At 44.8% G+C, this 16,323-nt stretch overlaps 1 protein-coding gene and 1 long non-coding RNA gene across 2 annotated transcripts in view; one reads left to right on the forward strand and one right to left on the reverse strand.

The window, feature by feature from the left end:
* The window catches only part of LOC307215185, a 371,333-nt gene that overhangs the window by 315,609 nt on the left and 39,401 nt on the right, over positions 1-16,323 (forward strand). The window lies entirely within an intron of this gene.
* FLT3 (fms related receptor tyrosine kinase 3) overlaps positions 8,832-16,323 on the reverse strand; it is a 54,140-nt gene continuing 46,648 nt past the window's right edge. Inside the window, exons 20-24 of the mRNA XM_079973487.1 lie at positions 14,752-14,874; positions 13,081-13,192; positions 11,385-11,484; positions 10,456-10,561; positions 8,832-9,015 (exon numbers count right to left, since the gene is read on the reverse strand). Coding sequence (XP_079829613.1) covers positions 8,938-9,015; positions 10,456-10,561; positions 11,385-11,484; positions 13,081-13,192; positions 14,752-14,874 — 519 coding nt within the window. The 3' untranslated portion in view covers positions 8,832-8,937. The remainder of the gene's footprint in view (positions 9,016-10,455; positions 10,562-11,384; positions 11,485-13,080; positions 13,193-14,751; positions 14,875-16,323) is intronic.

The following is a 16,323-nucleotide window of genomic DNA, read 5'->3' on the forward strand; positions in this document are numbered from 1 at the left end:
TTGCCTATATCCCACGTTCTTAATCCAAGGAGCTCAAGACAGCGTACACAGTTCTCTCCCTCCTCATTAAATCCGCACAACAACCCTGTGAGGTAGGTTAGGCTGAGAGGCAGGGACTGGCCCAAGGTCACCCAGTGAGCTTCATTGTTGAGTGGGGATTGGAACCCTGCTCTCCCAGGTCCTAGTCCAACACTCTGACCATTAGGCCAAACTCCCCTTCGATGTACATATCTGTTTCTTTAACCACAAAAAAATAATCTACTATAAAGCTCATAATGACCCACTCTCCAGGGAGTATTATGTCAGTATGACTTGGGGAAGGGGAATCTTCTTCAAACCATGGTCCACATTCCCTTCCGGACAACCTACCAAGACAAACTCACTTATTATGGGTGGGGCGAGGGGCAAAAGTGGGTGGAGCAATGTATATGACTCTTATCTTCTTCTTTTTGTCTTTTTTTTTTTTTACAACAGGCTATCCTTGCAAAATGGGACGCAGGTGGTGCTGTGGGTTAAAGCCTCAGCGCCTAGGGCTTGCCGATCGAAAGGTCGGCGGTTCGAATCCCTGCGGCGGGGTGCGCTCCCGCTGCTCGGTCCCAGCGCCTGCCAACCTAGCAGTTCAAAAGCACCTCCGGGTGCAAGTAGATAAATAGGGACCGCTTACCAGCGGGAAGGTAAACGGCGTTTCCGTGTGCGGCTCTGGCTCGCCAGAGCAGCGATGTCACGCTGGCCACGTGACCCGGAAGTGTCTCCGGACAGCGCTGGCCCCTGGCCTCTTGAGTGAGATGGGCGCACAACCCCAGAGTCTGTCAAGACTGGCCCGTACGGGCAGGGGTACCTTTACCTTTACCTTATCCTTGCAAAAGTCAGAGGTTTCTCCATACAGAAGTTCCCACGCCCTCAGTGCAAATTGCCTTCTCCCAGAAAAACGCAGCTCTCCCCAAGCTGAATTTAGCAAGGGAGCAGATGATAAACAAGTTGGATAGCTAACCAACTTGAAGGAGAAGCTTGTTGGGTGATCATCAGTGTAACAGTTCAACTCCACCCTATCCTCAGTCTTCTGTCAAAGAGCTTTAACCAAAATGGAAAAGAGAGAGAGAAAGAACGAGCAAGCCCTTTCCCCCATGGTAGATCTCTCCCTCCCAGAAAGAAGTTCCAGGTTGTTTTCTGCAGTTTATGACACTCTCGGCCTAAGCTCATTTCCCAGGAAGTGAAGCCCCCTGGATTTCAATTGAACTTCCTTTGAAGGATGTTCCACACAAAAGGAGAGCTCACAGCTTGACAGCCAAGCCTGATAAACTCCTCAGGCAGCAACTGAGGTCTGGTTTCCAGGCTGCAGCAGAGTGAGGTGTTATTACAGGGGTCCCCAAACTTTTCTTGGGCCCAGAGGCACATCCGGAAATCTAATAAAATACCCATTTCACAGAAGAAAACTTGTTGATGCTCAGAACCAACTCTCCTGCAAGCAACAGGCAAAAAACACCTCCCACTCCCGAAAAAATAAATAAAACACGGGCCAGAAAAACCACCACCACTAGACAACTCTCCCCTCAACAGGCAACACCCCACAAACCAACAACAACAACAACAAACCACTTTTTAATTTTTTTTAAAGGAGACAGTCTTGGAGGGACGTGAATGAGACCTTCAGGGACATTATAGCTGTTTCTCACTACCATAATGATACCTTCCCTGCTCTCAGGGAGAATGAGGGTCTGGGAAAGGAGAGCATCGCTCTGCGGATGGGCACCACAGTTACTTTGGAAAGGACCTACTCCTTTGGGGGACAAAGAGCTGTATCATTTGGAAGGTAGTTAATCAATAAGGACATAGATAGTTGGGTGTGTGGCAGGCATACAGACCACAGGGTGAATTGTCTGCCTGGTACGAAGGTTAAGGATGTTGCCCATCATCTAGATAGCCTGGTAGATGGTGCTGAAGAGCTGTGAGTGGTCATGGTGCACGCTGGCACCAATGACATGGAACAACATAGTCTTGAGGGTCTGGAAACCAAATTTAGGTTGCTAAATAGGTAGAATGGTGAAAGCCTGGACCTCCAGTTAAGGTAGCTTTCCCCCCCTGAAATGCTACCAGTTCAGTACTCAGGGACAGCTAGACAGGTGCAGGTTGGTAGTCTCAGTGCATGGACCAGGCAATAATGTCAGGAGGAGGGGGTTGTAAGGCACTGGAGAACAAGATTTCTGCATTCTGGTGGTACGGGTGACTATTAATTGTGGTTCACGCATGGCTGTAATCTGGAAAATGGCGTGCTGTTCCAAGTCTCCTATGACTTACTGAAACTAGCAGCAGATAGGTCCTTTTGAACAGCTAAAGTCTTGGAAAAGTCACAGTCCCTGACCAAGACATAGAGATGTTCATACTGGTTGCAGAGGCATCCACATGTGTATGGGGGTGGTACTTGCAGCCACAATCCCCACACTCTTCTAGACATACTGACTGTATACATCAGGGATGGGGGAACTGCGGTTCATCTCCAGTCTCTGTAAACCTCAGTCAGCATAATCAGTGGTCCTTGATTCCCATGGAATGCTATAGGATGTACTTTGCTGCATTGCAAGGGGTGGCTAGATGGCCCTTAGGGTCCCTTCCAACTCTATAGTTCTGTGATTCTTAGAAGACACACATGCAATTGTGCTAAAGGAAACAGTACCTTGCCCGGGTGAATCCAATGCTGTGCTGGGATTTGAACCCAGGTCAAAATCTGCCATGCTGCCCAGCACAGCACATAACCTCCATTTACTGCTTGGCATTAACTACAGCATCTTAAAAAGCAGAGACATCACCTTGCCAACAAAGGTCCGTATAGTTAAAGCTATGGTTTTCCCAGTAGTAATGTATGGAAGTGAGAGCTGGACCATAAAGAAGGCTGATCGCCGAAGAATCGATGCTTTTGAATTATGGTGCTGGAGGAGACTCTTGAGAGTCCCATGGACTGCAAGAAAATCAAACGCATCCATTCTTAAGGAAATCAGCCCTGAGTGTTCACTGGAAGGACAGATCACGAAGCTGAGGCTCCAATACTTTGGCCACCTCATGAGAAGAGAAGACTCCCTGGAAAAGACCCTGATGTTGGGAAAGATGGAGGGCACAAGGAGAAGGGGACGACAGAGGACGAGATAGTTGGACAGTGTTCTCGAAGCTACAAACATGAGTTTGACCAAACTGCGGGAGGCAGTGGAAGACAGGAGTGCCTGGCGTGCTCTGGTCCATGGGGTCACGAAGAGTCGGACACGACTAAACGACTAAACAACAAACAGCAACATTAACTACAGCATTGTAGTTTCACCAATTCATTTCACCATTTCACATTCAGAAAACATAAGCCAGTGTTTTACTACTAAGTGCTGGGCAATAAGCAGAATGGTAAACATAGGTGGAGTAACTAAACCTGAGCATTGAAATCTGTGGCCAAAAACACAGACACAACTCATTGGGCAAGATCGGACAAGACATGTGCTTTAAATGTGCCTTAAGTGTGCTTTAGACGTGTGATGTCAATGTGACACTTATCATAAGGTGCTCCTCTAGAACCTTCAAACTGGTCTCTAAACCGAAGACATTTGTGGATTTTTCATTAGAGCTATTCAGAGCGGGAGAGGTGGCAGAGTCTATGCACAATTTCACCCTCTGTGTAAATCCCTTTCTCCAAATCTCCAGCAAGCTTTTTGAATTTAAAGAGGAATTTAAAGAGGAGTTTAGGAGCACCTTTTAAAAAAAAAAACTTAAAAGGATGAGGTTTAAGAAAAACAGGTTTTGCATCCATTCATGTGTTCCTTGGCATCCTGATCTCGGTCTTTAGCAAGAACATAACCAGTCTCCCCACCCTGCTTTTCATGTTCCACCTACTTTTATACAAATAAGGAGTTTTATCCCTTAAGGTATCTGAGGGATCTGCAAGTAAGAGTAACTTCCCCAAAATATGTGCATGTTATGTGAAGCCAAAGATCACACACACACACACACCACACTTTTTTTCTTTTAGTACAGCTGCCTAATAGCTAATTTTTAAAGTAAATTGCATTTCCTTGGCTCTTATAGACAGGGCGCCACAAGTAGGCTAATAAAGTTATAGTCTTAGGGTCTTGTATCTTTTAGACCAGCAGTTTCCCAACTCAGCCACAAAGTTCACTGGGTGAACCTTACCTTCCTCACAAGGAGGTTGTTGTGAGGATAGCATACATGAGGCCTCCTGAGTTCCTTGGAGGAATTATAACATTCATGACTTTGCCGCAACCAAAGCTAGGATTTTTTTAAAAAAGAAATTAGCATTGTACATGATTTATGTTTTATTTTTTAAAAAATTAAGAGCAGAATACATTCGTTAATTTCAGAATTTTTATTTTATTTTATTTTATTTTATTTTATTTTATTTTATTTTATTTTATTTTATTTTATTTTATTTTATTTTATTTTATTTAGTTAAACAATTTATATTTAGCTTAATTACAATAGCCTCTAAGTAGCTTATAAAGGTACAACAATATGTTTGGAGTTTGTGTGTGTGTGTGTGAATATATGGTACATGCTACTTAGAGGCAGTGTGATGTGGCAGTTAGAGTGCAGGATTAGGACCTGCACAGACATCTGTGGGATGTCCTGGGCTGACATATTACATACCACTTGGTATGAGGACTGAAAGAAAATTTCACACATCAAAAGTCAGTTTGGCAAAGTTTCCTGCTGTATCTCTCTGGTGGTAGCATTCGGAGTTGAAAAGATTAAAAACAATTGAATCAAGAAAATACAAAAACACGCATTTCTGAAAGCAAATTCTAGTTAGGAGATTCTGCTTCAGAATCTCTCACCAAATTGGTTCTGTTCTCATTGGAAAGCAAACAAGACACGTTTATTTTCGAGCATTCGGCAAATACCCAGCTAAAAAAAAATGAGCTTACAGCGCCACCTAGTGTTTGTAATTGGAAAACCAAACGCAAAGTACCCTCGTAGCAGTGGTTTGCTAATTGGATGGCACCTTATCACCAGAGGCGTGATTCAGCCCAGCCCTGATGCTTTAGACGTGAGTTGTGATTGAGCCTCTGCTGCCCCAACTTGGAGAAGAAGATGGGTTAAAGCAGGGCTGGGGAACCTGTAGTGGCTAAAATAACCACCATTCCTAATCATTGGCCATTCCCCATTGGCGATGGGGGAAAAGTACTTCTGCATGCACAGCAGAGTTAAACTATGGAACTCACTCCCACAGGAGAAAGGGGTGGCCACAGAGCTGGATGGCTTTACAAGAGACACATTCAATGAGAGGGCTATCAATAGTTACTAGCCATGATGGCTGCAGTAATGATTCTGAATATAGGTTATTGGAAGCCACATGAGTGAAGAGAGCTCTTGTGCTCTGATCTTGCATGCTGGTTGTGATGGCCTGGGACTTGGGCTCGGACTCAGAACCAGAGGAGTCTCAGTCCACACCGGATCCTTTGCCTCAGGCGGCATCTGAACCAAGTCTGGGGCCTGATCCTGAAGAGTCCCAGTCTCCACAGGTTCCCTTGCAACAAGCACCAGCTGGGCCAAGTCAGGGGCCTGAGCCTGCCCTGGCTCCAGATGCGGGGATTACCTCGTTGCCTTCAGCTGGGCCATCACTTACAGCTGCTCCACTATCGGTTTGGTCACGGGAGGCTGAGGCGGCCTCTGGGTCTAGTAACACACCGACGTCTCCCGAGCTGCAGAGACTAAGGCCTGAGAGAAGGAGAGACCTGAGTACTCGCAGGAGGAGTGCTTGCATTCGGGTGAGACAGGGTGGTGAGTCACCAGGGGATCAGGACCAGCTTTTACCCCGACAAAAATAAACCTTGCTGTTTTCCAGAACCTGCCTGAGACCCTGTGCTTGACCTTGCCTGGTTTCCTGCCTTGGCCCTGTCGGACTGACTCCTCGCAGAACCCCTGGATTTGGGACCGGACCTGGACTGCGTTACTCGGGTCACCCCCAGGCCTAGCACACTGGTTTCCCACAGGCCACTGTGAGAACAGGATGCTGGAATAGATGCACATTGGCTTGATCCAGCAAGCTCTTCTTATGTTCCTAATGCAGTTGGTCCCCAATCCCTGGGCTAAGGAGACCTTTTGAAATGAGGGCGTTTGCCATCCCTAGGACCATCTCTGGACTTAGTACATGCACAAGCAAGCCCCAAATGTCCTGATCTCTTCCAGTGAGCCCTGTGGTTTTCCATTCCTCCAAATGTTTCCCCAAAGAAGTGAATTGCATCTAGAAATAACACAGCACACTGGGAAAAAAACCTACATCTTTTTTTTTTTTTTGAAATAATTTTTATTTGATTTTCCAAGTATAAAATAATAATACAAGCATACACATCCACATTTACAGATTCCTCCGAATCTCTGGGCTTCCCACCTCCCCTCCATGGTCCTATTATTAGATCTTTTCCCATAATCTATATTTTATATTACTCCATTGTCTCCATAGTACTTGCTATATTACAAGTGTTATTGCAGTCCTGCTAATATTTTCATCTGCTTACAGTGGTCTCCAAGATAAATTATAAAAAAATTCCCATTCTTTGTTGAAGTTGCTGAAATGGCAAAACTGACCGGAAAGCTCAGGAACCATGAAGACCAAAACAACAACAAAAAAACACCTACATCTTTATTTCAAATATATATCAAGTATATATCTGTATCAATATTTCAGCAGACATTTCATTCAGTAGCGGCAAGCATGGCTACCTGATGATTAAACAGCACATTTTAAAGGACATTTATCTATTAAAAACTGGATACTGCCTTTCCAGACAAGGTGTGCAATAAAACGAGACAACTCACAAAATAGAAAAATGAAATTAATAATTAATAGTCAGGGCAGTGCTAGCATAAAGCAGCAGGAACATATCTGAAAACTGAAGTTTTAACTACAAAGCTGCATAATGTCAAAAACAAAAACAACACATCAAAATAAAATTACTAAGTCAAAATAAGGATTGAAAAATCCTGAAAAGCTTTAAAAGTCAGAGATGGGGAACCAGCAGCCCTCCAGATGTTGCTGGACTACAACTCCCATCATCCTAGCCGTGCTTTAAGGTTTTAAGCAGGGTTCAGCAAACTTTTTCAGCAGGGGGCCAGTCCACTGTCCCTCAGACCTTGACAGGGGCCAGACTATATTTTGAAAAAAAGAACAAATTCCTATCCCCCACAAATAAGCCAGAGATGCATTGTAAATAAAAGGACACATTCTACTCATGTAAAAACCCGCTAAATCCTGGACAGTCCGCGGCCCGGATTGAGAAGGCAATTGGGCCGGATCCAGCCCCCGGGCCTTAATTTGCCTACCCATGGTTTTAAGTCTCTGAGAGGATATCCCAGAGGGGCAACAGGCAGGGCTGGCCCAATACATTTTGGCATGTGAGGTGGACCCCAAAATGGTGCTTCTTATCCACCAGGGAAGAAGGAGAAAAGGGAGGTGTACATTAGGAACAAGGGGGGAAGTTCAAGAGCAGGACCTGCTGTCCCTGTGGATTCTGCCGCCTGAGGCGGTGACCTCAGCTTGCCACATGGGTGGGCCAGCCCTGGCAATAGGATACAGCTAATCTCCCTCTCCATGGGTAAAAAGTCCAGGGCCAGAAAGGGAGCCCACCTTCCTGTGCTGGTGCTTTGATGACACAGTTGAGGAAGAAGAGTTTGGATTTGATATCCCACTTTATCACTACCCGAAGGAGTCTCAAAGCGGCTAACATTCTCCTTTCCCTTCCTCCCCCCGCAACAAACACTCTGTGAGGTGAGTGAGGCTGAGAGAATTCAGAGAAGTGTGACTAGCCCAAGGTCACCCAGCAGCTGCATGTGGAGGAGCGGAGACGCGAACCCGGTTCCCCAGATTACAAGACTACCGCTCTTAACCACTACACCACACTGGGGTGTGCTTGGGCAGCTTGGGACCCACCAGATCCAGAGTCCCCTCGTTTCCCTGGCATGGCCTCAGAATGGGAACGAAACCATGCCAGTGCTGGCTTGGAGAATTTCCCTCTGACAAGAACCAGAATTACCCAGGAGGAAACTGGCAACCCACCGCCCCAGCTTCCGCCGTGGTTTGCACAATTTTGGCAGGGCTTAGATATGGCAGTTCCTCTGTCATGGATTTCCCATTTCCTAAGATGGTATAGTTGTTCTGACCATGTAACCTGGGTGTAAGCAACACCGATGAGAATTAAATTTCATTTTCTCTTTTCTTCATCCTGCCAAACCACACAAAGTCTATGAAGAAAGCCTTCGTTTCATCTGGATCACATGAAATTCAAATGCCCATTGATGGGAATAAGGTGAAGAAGACCTTACAGAGGAAGCCCCTGCTCACAAAAAAGGGGGTGGAGAGCCCATGGCACTCACCCCAAAATCCAAATATGCCTGACATATATCAGACATATGCTGCTTATAATGTGGCGCAGTGGTCTGAATGTCCCAATCCAAGCTTTTTTGAATTATTAGCACAGCAAGTGTTAAGATAACGCCGCTATACATTCATGTCTGGAGGCTCTGATGACAAAGAACTTCAACTGTCTACATCTGCTCTAAGCACAACCAAACAACAACGGGAATGTTTGACTTCAGTTACATTTGTGAAAGGAAAGAGTTTCGTTTCCTAACCACAGCCCCTGGAGGCTGCAGACACACCAGAGAACCCCTGGTTCAAAACAGTGCTTGTGGAAAGTCTGCTCTCGCCTTGACCCAGATTCCTGAAAGGGGAGGCAAATTTCATTACAAAAGCAAATGTTGGATCATGGAAATGAGCACGAGAAATTCAGGGGCAAATCTGGCCTCTTTAGCGAAGGCAAAAAAACCTCTCTGTCGATACATTCAGCTTATATGCCTTTTTATAGAAAATAATGCATCCATCTTATTTCTCCCTTGCAGCATCTGCATCCAGAGTAGGAATGGTAAACTGAAGTGGTTCAGCTTCTCTTATCCCATGTGAACTGGGATATGTGGCTTTGGACTCGATACGTGTTCAGAAATCCCTCTCTTCCCCATTGGATATGCCTATAATTTAGGACGGGAACATAAGAGGTAGCAAATAATGAATTGCCATTATTATTATTATTATTAGCAGTAGTAACAGAAATAGTAGCAGTAATTACAACTCCACAATACTTTCTGGTATGCACGGTGGTTTACAAATCCAATTTAGTTCACTGGGATGTAGGTAAAATAGTACAGGCAGCAAAGAGGAGTTAATCTCATGCCTGAATAAAATACTGGTCTGCCCATGAACTTCCTGTGTGGGATTCCAGTTGTGTTTGGCTGAAGAGGGCTGGTGCAAGGATGGCAAACCCTTTTCAGCCTGAGAGCCACATTCCCTCACAGACCACCTTCTGGGGGCCACATACCATTGGTGGTTGGGGCCAGAGGTAAAAAAGTGGTCAGTTCCCATCATCCCAGACCACTGGTCCTGTTAGCTAGGGATGATGGGAGTTGTAGTCCCAAAAGGCTACATTCCCAAAAGCCAGCAGTTTCTAGACTAGCAAATCTCAACCTGTGGGTCCCCAGATGTTGTTGGACTACAACTCCCATCATCCCTGAGCTCTAGCCTTGCTAACTAGGGGTGATGGGAGTTGTAGTTCAACAACATCTGGGGACCCACAGGTTGAGAAAGGCTGTTCTAGACCCTCCACAGTGGAAGCAGATCCATAAGGGCCTATGCAACAACCTCAGCCTGCTTTCAGCCAAACCCCACTGGCCTTCCTCACTTGCAACCAGTCGGTGGGTGAATGGGGCTGTCACTGGCTCAGACTCCACCTGCTGCTGGTCTCTCTGCTTCCCTTCCTCCAGTGCCAGCAGATAGCAGCAGTGGAGGACTCTGGGCTCTCACCTTTCAGCGGCGCCCTGTGAGACCCTAAAATTTGCCCTCCCCTCCTCTCACGCTCCGTTCTACAGCATTGTTGTGGTGCTCCCTGCAGCACGGCACCCAGTGCAGCTGAACTGGTCGCGCCACCTTAGAACTACCTCTGACACCAGACACCACAGACTCTCTAAGCAGACAAGTGAGAGGCACAATCATAGGCAGAAACACTCAAAAGTAGGACACTGAGAAGTTGAGTGAGTGAGGTGGAGGCACGGCCAAAGACAGGCCTGGAAGCTAGACGAAGAGGTGAGGTTTCGCACACCTGTGCAGGAGTCTCACATTTCTGCAGTGCTCTCCTGAAAACACTCAATAATATATTTGCCAAAAATGCTGCACACACACACACACACTCTCTCAACAGCTGAGAAGAACGCCAGAATCATGATGACATTCTGGAGATCTCCCTGGGGGAAAACAACAGACGGTTCTTTCTGAAGATTAGAGCGAGCAGCTGGGGACATCATTCACAGTCCCTTGCCATGGGTGCTATTAATAGGTTTTAAACCACCACCCCCTAAAAAAAAAGCAAAAGGGGAAAAAAGAGAAGAAAAATGTTCTTGTTTGCAAATCTTACTTACTGCTCCTTCTGCCTCAGCCAGCTGGCAGGCCAGGAGGGAAAGCAGCTGTGAAAAGGATGGTCTTTTTCTGGAGTCCAGAGCCCAGCAGGAACACAACATTAAATATCTGCAAAGACAACAACAAAACCAGAGGGGGGGATACGAAATGATTTCCCAAAGCATTTTCCATGGGAAAGTCAGGCAACTGGGATATGAATGTGTCCCAAAATACAAGTATGCCTGGGCTTTTAAAAGATCCTAGGATCAAAAGAACGTCACCTGCAGCCCAGACTCAAGGCGCTTCATTAAGACAACACCCCAAAGCATGAAAACTGTTAAGTTAATGTGCCTGCTTTAACATCTCCACCATGTTATCAATAAGCTTGTTTGGCCGTCTCATATACAGTATTTGAGAATCTCGTGGCACCCGTCTGAAGCGATGCTCTCAGGTAGATCCTGCAAACATTTATGTGGCTTCAGTCCCACATCCATTATCCAAAACACTCCAAAACTGGATATGTTGGTTTAAGTTCTAAGCAGCTCTCCACCACGGCTGGGGCTAGGAAAAGGGGGCAATTGACAAGGGGCAATTCAATAAGGTGAAATGATGTCCGCACTGCATTATCAGCGCATGTATACCAACGGTACAAACAGGGAAAGCAGATTGAGAAGTGTGTGTGTGTGTCCCAGAATGTGCAACACAGGTCAGTTTTTTTGACTCCTCTGTTTCCTTAACTTGCATATCCAGCATTTATGCCTACTTAATTGTTTCGAACAGTAGCCAGTTTGTGGAACTAGTGAGATGATCATAGATACTGGTAGTCCTGAAGAATAATAAATTAGAAGCACAGGGAAGGTAGGAAGGGTGAAATGTACCATGGCATCCCTAAATTGTGCCTGGGCAGAATCCTGCCCCTCCCCAGCCCTCGGTATTCATATCCCATGCTTACATTTCTTCTGTAGCATAAAACGGACAGTCCATTTTAAAGCCACTTTGAATTAACTTGTAGAAGTTTGCATCCACTTGTATTCCAGGATAAGGATTGACACCTAAAACAGAAAAATGGGAGAAGTGAAGAGTGAAAAAGTGGAAGTTGACAAACAGGCTTGCCGCACCCTTCTTCACACAATTCACGACTGCATATACACTGTACATTTAAAGCAAACAGCTCTCCCCCCACCAAAAAAAAATCTTTGGATCTGCGGTTTACCCCTCCTAGAGCTATAATTCCTAATGCCCCAACAAACTATAGTTCCCAGTATTCTTTGGAGGAAAGTCATGTGCTTAAAATTATGGTGTGCAGTATGTAGCCTAATGCACCCACATCATTGAGTTCATTTCTCCATATTTCCACATCAGTTTTGTTATTTAAAAACAACTCGTAAAGATTAATCAGCATATCAGTGCCAATTTCTCCTAATGTACACATTTTTGTATCCAATTTCCTCTAACACACACATTTTTGGAAAGCATACTTCCCCTAATATAATGTGTTCTGTAAGTTATTTTCCTGCACACTTTACCCTAGTAGAGTGATTCCCAAACCTCCCCCCCCCCCGAAGACCACTTGAACACTGCTGAGACTTTGCGGGGTGGCGGGGGACTTAATGATTTTTCTGCCTATTATAACAATTGTAATGCATGGTGCTGGATGCTATACAATTTTTAATTGGAGTTTTATTGCTTTTATTTCATATGTTGTATTTTATTGAATTCCAAATCAAATTGTAATACTGTACAATAAAATACAATGTAAGAAATAAGAGAAGCAATAAAAATACAATTAAAAATCCACATGCATCATTAATACAGTGGATGTTCCATTTCCAGTCTTCAACCACAAATTCACAAATGTGCTGTGGACAGCTTGAATGAAGCTCGTGGACCTGAAGGAGCGTCTCCACCCCCATTGTTCTGCCCGGACACTGAGGTCCAGTGCTGAGGGCCTTCTGGTGGTTCCCTCACTGCAAGAAGCCAATTACAGATAGGTAGCCGTGTTGGTCTGCCATAGTCAAAACAAAATAAAAAAAATTCCTTCCAGTAGCACCTTAAAGACCAACTAAGTTAGTTCTTGGTATGAGCATGCACACGAAAGCTCATACCAAGAACTAACTTAGTTGGTCTTTAAGGTGCTACTGGAAGGAATTTTTTTATTTTGCAAGAAGCCAAGTTACAGGGAACCAGGCAGAGGGCCTTCTCGGTAGCGGCACCCACCCTGTGGAATGCCCTCCCACCAGATCTCAAAGAGAACAACAACTACCAGACTTTTAGAAGACACCTGAAGGCAGCCCTGTTCAAGGAAGCTTTTAATGTTTAACAGACCATTGTATTTTAATATTTTGTTGGAAGCCGCCCAAAGTGGCTGGGGAAACCCAGCCAGATGGGCGGGGTATAAATAAATTGTTGTTGTTGTTGTTGTTGTTACCACTGTCTGTGAACCCCCATCTTAGTATATGCATTTCTGAAAACATTACCTGGCTAGAAAAATTCAGAGAATCTTGAAGGATGGCTGTTTTTGCATATTGCTTTGGAAAGTGCCAATGAGGCAAGTCCACATTTAATGCAAACTGAACCAATTTTTTCTGCCACCCCTTGTTTCTGGGCCCTCCTTAATGCTGAAGTAGGCAACTTAATCCAGAACATACCAAGAAAGAATATTTCCCACAGTAAGATTCCATAAGACCATACATCACTCTTAATAGTATAAATCCCTTGAAACAAGCTTTCAGGAGACATCCACTTAACAGGTAAACAAGCCTGTAGGAAGAGGAAAGGGGAGGGAATCATTTCTGCACTGAAACTTCCACACATCAGAGAAAAAAGAAGAAGAAATACTGTGCAAAGTCTAGCAATTGTATGCACGGACTTCATTTTTAGAGGAATATCTGCTTGGGAACAGGGCGGTTGTGGCCTTTGAGGGAGCACATGCAAAGCATAGTGGAACTAGAGTAGGAACTAGGATTTTCACATGATGTTGCAGAAGCAGCTCTTGTTTGTAACACCTAAAAAACAGATAACCAGGCCTGCTTCAAACTTGATCGATTCCCTATATGAAAAGTTTCTCAAGCATGTCTTCCCACTGTAAAATATCTTTGGGGGGGGGTGACAAGCTACGCTGAGGATTTAGTATTTACTGCAAGGAAGCACTTTCTGTGTGAAGGTGCCCTCAGACAGATGGCTTTATGCAGCCTCCAGGTTCAAAGACCTCATGCTACTGAGTATAAGCTGCTGTTGGACAAGGACAGGAGAAGAAGGCTATTGCCTTCATGTCCTGGTTACAGGCTTACTGGATGCATCTGCAGGAAACAGGAAATGGGATTTATCGGCAGTTAGTCTAATCCAGCAGGGGTCCCTTTCATAAAGAAGTTAGGAAGAAAGCAGACATGTGTGTTCTAGCAAACCCAGCAAGGGAATCTGTACCTACAAAGAGGCTTTGGCACACAGATTGCCATTCTAGATCACAATCTCTGTGTGCAAAGGAGTCCATCCAGCCTCCTGAAGTTGAGGGGGTGAATAAAGAGGTGTTTTTCCTCCCTCTCATAATACCAGAATCTGGGGTCATCTAAGACAGGACAGAACTTCCTGACAGTAAGAGCTGTTCGACAGTGGAATTTGCTGCCAAGGAGTGTGGTGGAGTCTCCTCCTTTGGAGGTCTTTAAGCAGAGGCTTGACAACCATATGTCAGGAGTGCTCTGATGGTGTTTCCTGCTTGGCAGGGGGTTGGACTCGAAGGCCCTTGTGGTCTATTCCAACTCTATGATTCTATGATTCTATGATTCTAAGGAAGCTGCATGTTGGAAGGTATCCAGAAAAATAAAAAGAAGTACTGTATTTCTTCACACAGCTTATAGAGTGGTTGGGGTTTTTGTTTTTGCGAAATTGTTTTTATTGATTTTTCACATTTTAACAAATCAACCACAAATTAGAGCAAATTTAATACATTTTTTCAAAAAATTGGCTTCCCACACTCTGCTTTCCATGTGTCCATAGTTTCCTCTTGTTGCTGCGTTGTTTTCTAATTCACATTCCATTCCTTACATTTAACCTTATATTGCAATATTTTTGGAGGGATTATTTTTAATTTATAATTCTTAACCATCAGCTTATCCACTTGCCAATTCCTGCATGTACACACAGCACACAGTTAAGCTATGTTAAATTCATTGCCATGGGAGGTCGTTAGAGTCACCAAGTTAAGATGGGCTTTTGACCTGATCTGACAGGGCTATTTTTATATTCTTATGGTTAGTACTACTGCGTTGTTATTATGATTAGCATAAAGCTATGAAAAGAGTCTGCCAAAAGCATCTACTTACGTTCCCTCGGACAACGTAGTTTGAATCATTCTCTATGTCCCTTGCAAGTCCAAAGTCGCAGATTTTTGCCACTTTGCCGTGAGTGACTAGAATATTCCTGGCAGCGAGATCCCTGTGAACACACTGTCAAGGGAGAATGGTGTGAGTTTGCTTCACGCCCTGTTTCACAACGGCCAAAGAACAACATTTAAGTCCCTGGTTGTTTCCAAGCCAACACCTTTCGCAGCTGAAATCATATGCCAAAATAGGGACACTTGGAGGGTTTGTAAACATGTGCTTATTTTGCTTAATGGTTTGTCTAACCCTGCCTATGGACTAGGCTGATGGGAGGTAGAATCTGAACCCTGGAGGGCCCTGTCCCTGGTGTAGACCACACTGAACTAGATAGACCAACGGTCTGGCTTCGTGTAAAGGAGCTTTCTCTGCTCCAATGTTCTCATCTGGAGGCCCTGTTTCCCTGTTCATGGTCTATGCAGTGCTTCCCCTCTCCAGCACTTGAAGGGCACACATCCTCTTTTTTAAAACAACAACAACCAAAAGTGGGTGAGCCTACGAGCAATAAATCTTAGAAAGAAGGAACCGAAAGATAATTCCGATCAGTTCACTGAAAGTTTTATGTGCTGGAGGGAAATTGTACGAAATACTGTAATACCGATAGTCACATTTCACTTGATGGAAGTTCACAAGGTTTGCACAAAGGAAGATTGTTGGCTGACCCTCCAAAAAGATGAGCGATGCACCATTTATCTCCGACATGCTCTTTGAGAGTGGCGCTGTCTGGGCAAGCACATCTGCTGCTCCTCCTGGCTCCTCCTGAAGGGCACTACCCCCTTGTTTGGCATAAGACTTACATACGCAAAAGGAAGAGTATTTTGACCTGATCCCATGTTAAAGGCAGAAATTCATTTCCCATCCCAATGATATATAAACACTGGGCACCAAAATTCAGAACAGAGTTCAAATGGTTCCCATATAGCATTGCATCATTACTGCAGAATCAAAGATAGTCTTTAATGACTGCCGAATAGATATACTCTAGCAGAACGATTATTTGTTGCTCCCATGTTGGGGGCTACAGTTACTGAGCTACAGGAAGGGCCACACAGCTCAGTAGCAGAACACATACTCTGCATACAAAAGGTCCCAACCCACAGCCAGGGCCGGATTTAGGTTTGATGAGGCCCTAAGCTACTGAAGGTAGTGGGGCCCTTTATGTGTCCAGCTGTCCTTTGTCAACAACAAATTGTTACTGTTTTTTATGTTGAATATATGCTATATGGTAATTTATGGACCTAACAGGTATCTAAAACCAGTGATATTTTAAGGAGCAGGCTAGCAGGCGGGGCCCATTACACAGCATCTCCAGCTACTCTTGTCTGAAACCTTGGAGAGCTACTGCCAGTTGGTGTAGACAACACTGAGTTAGACACATTCCAAGCGATTTAAAGTCTGATTAAATCTTGGAAATCCCACCTAAAGGCACCTGTCTTTGTACCCCATAATCCCACAGTCCTTGTCCAGCAAAACCTGTGATGGCCAGGAAATGCTTGCTCTTCTTCCCTTCTTTTTGGA

Source organism: Podarcis cretensis, assembly GCF_951804945.1.
Source record: "Podarcis cretensis genome assembly, chromosome: 4".
NCBI lineage: Eukaryota > Metazoa > Chordata > Lepidosauria > Squamata > Lacertidae > Podarcis > Podarcis cretensis.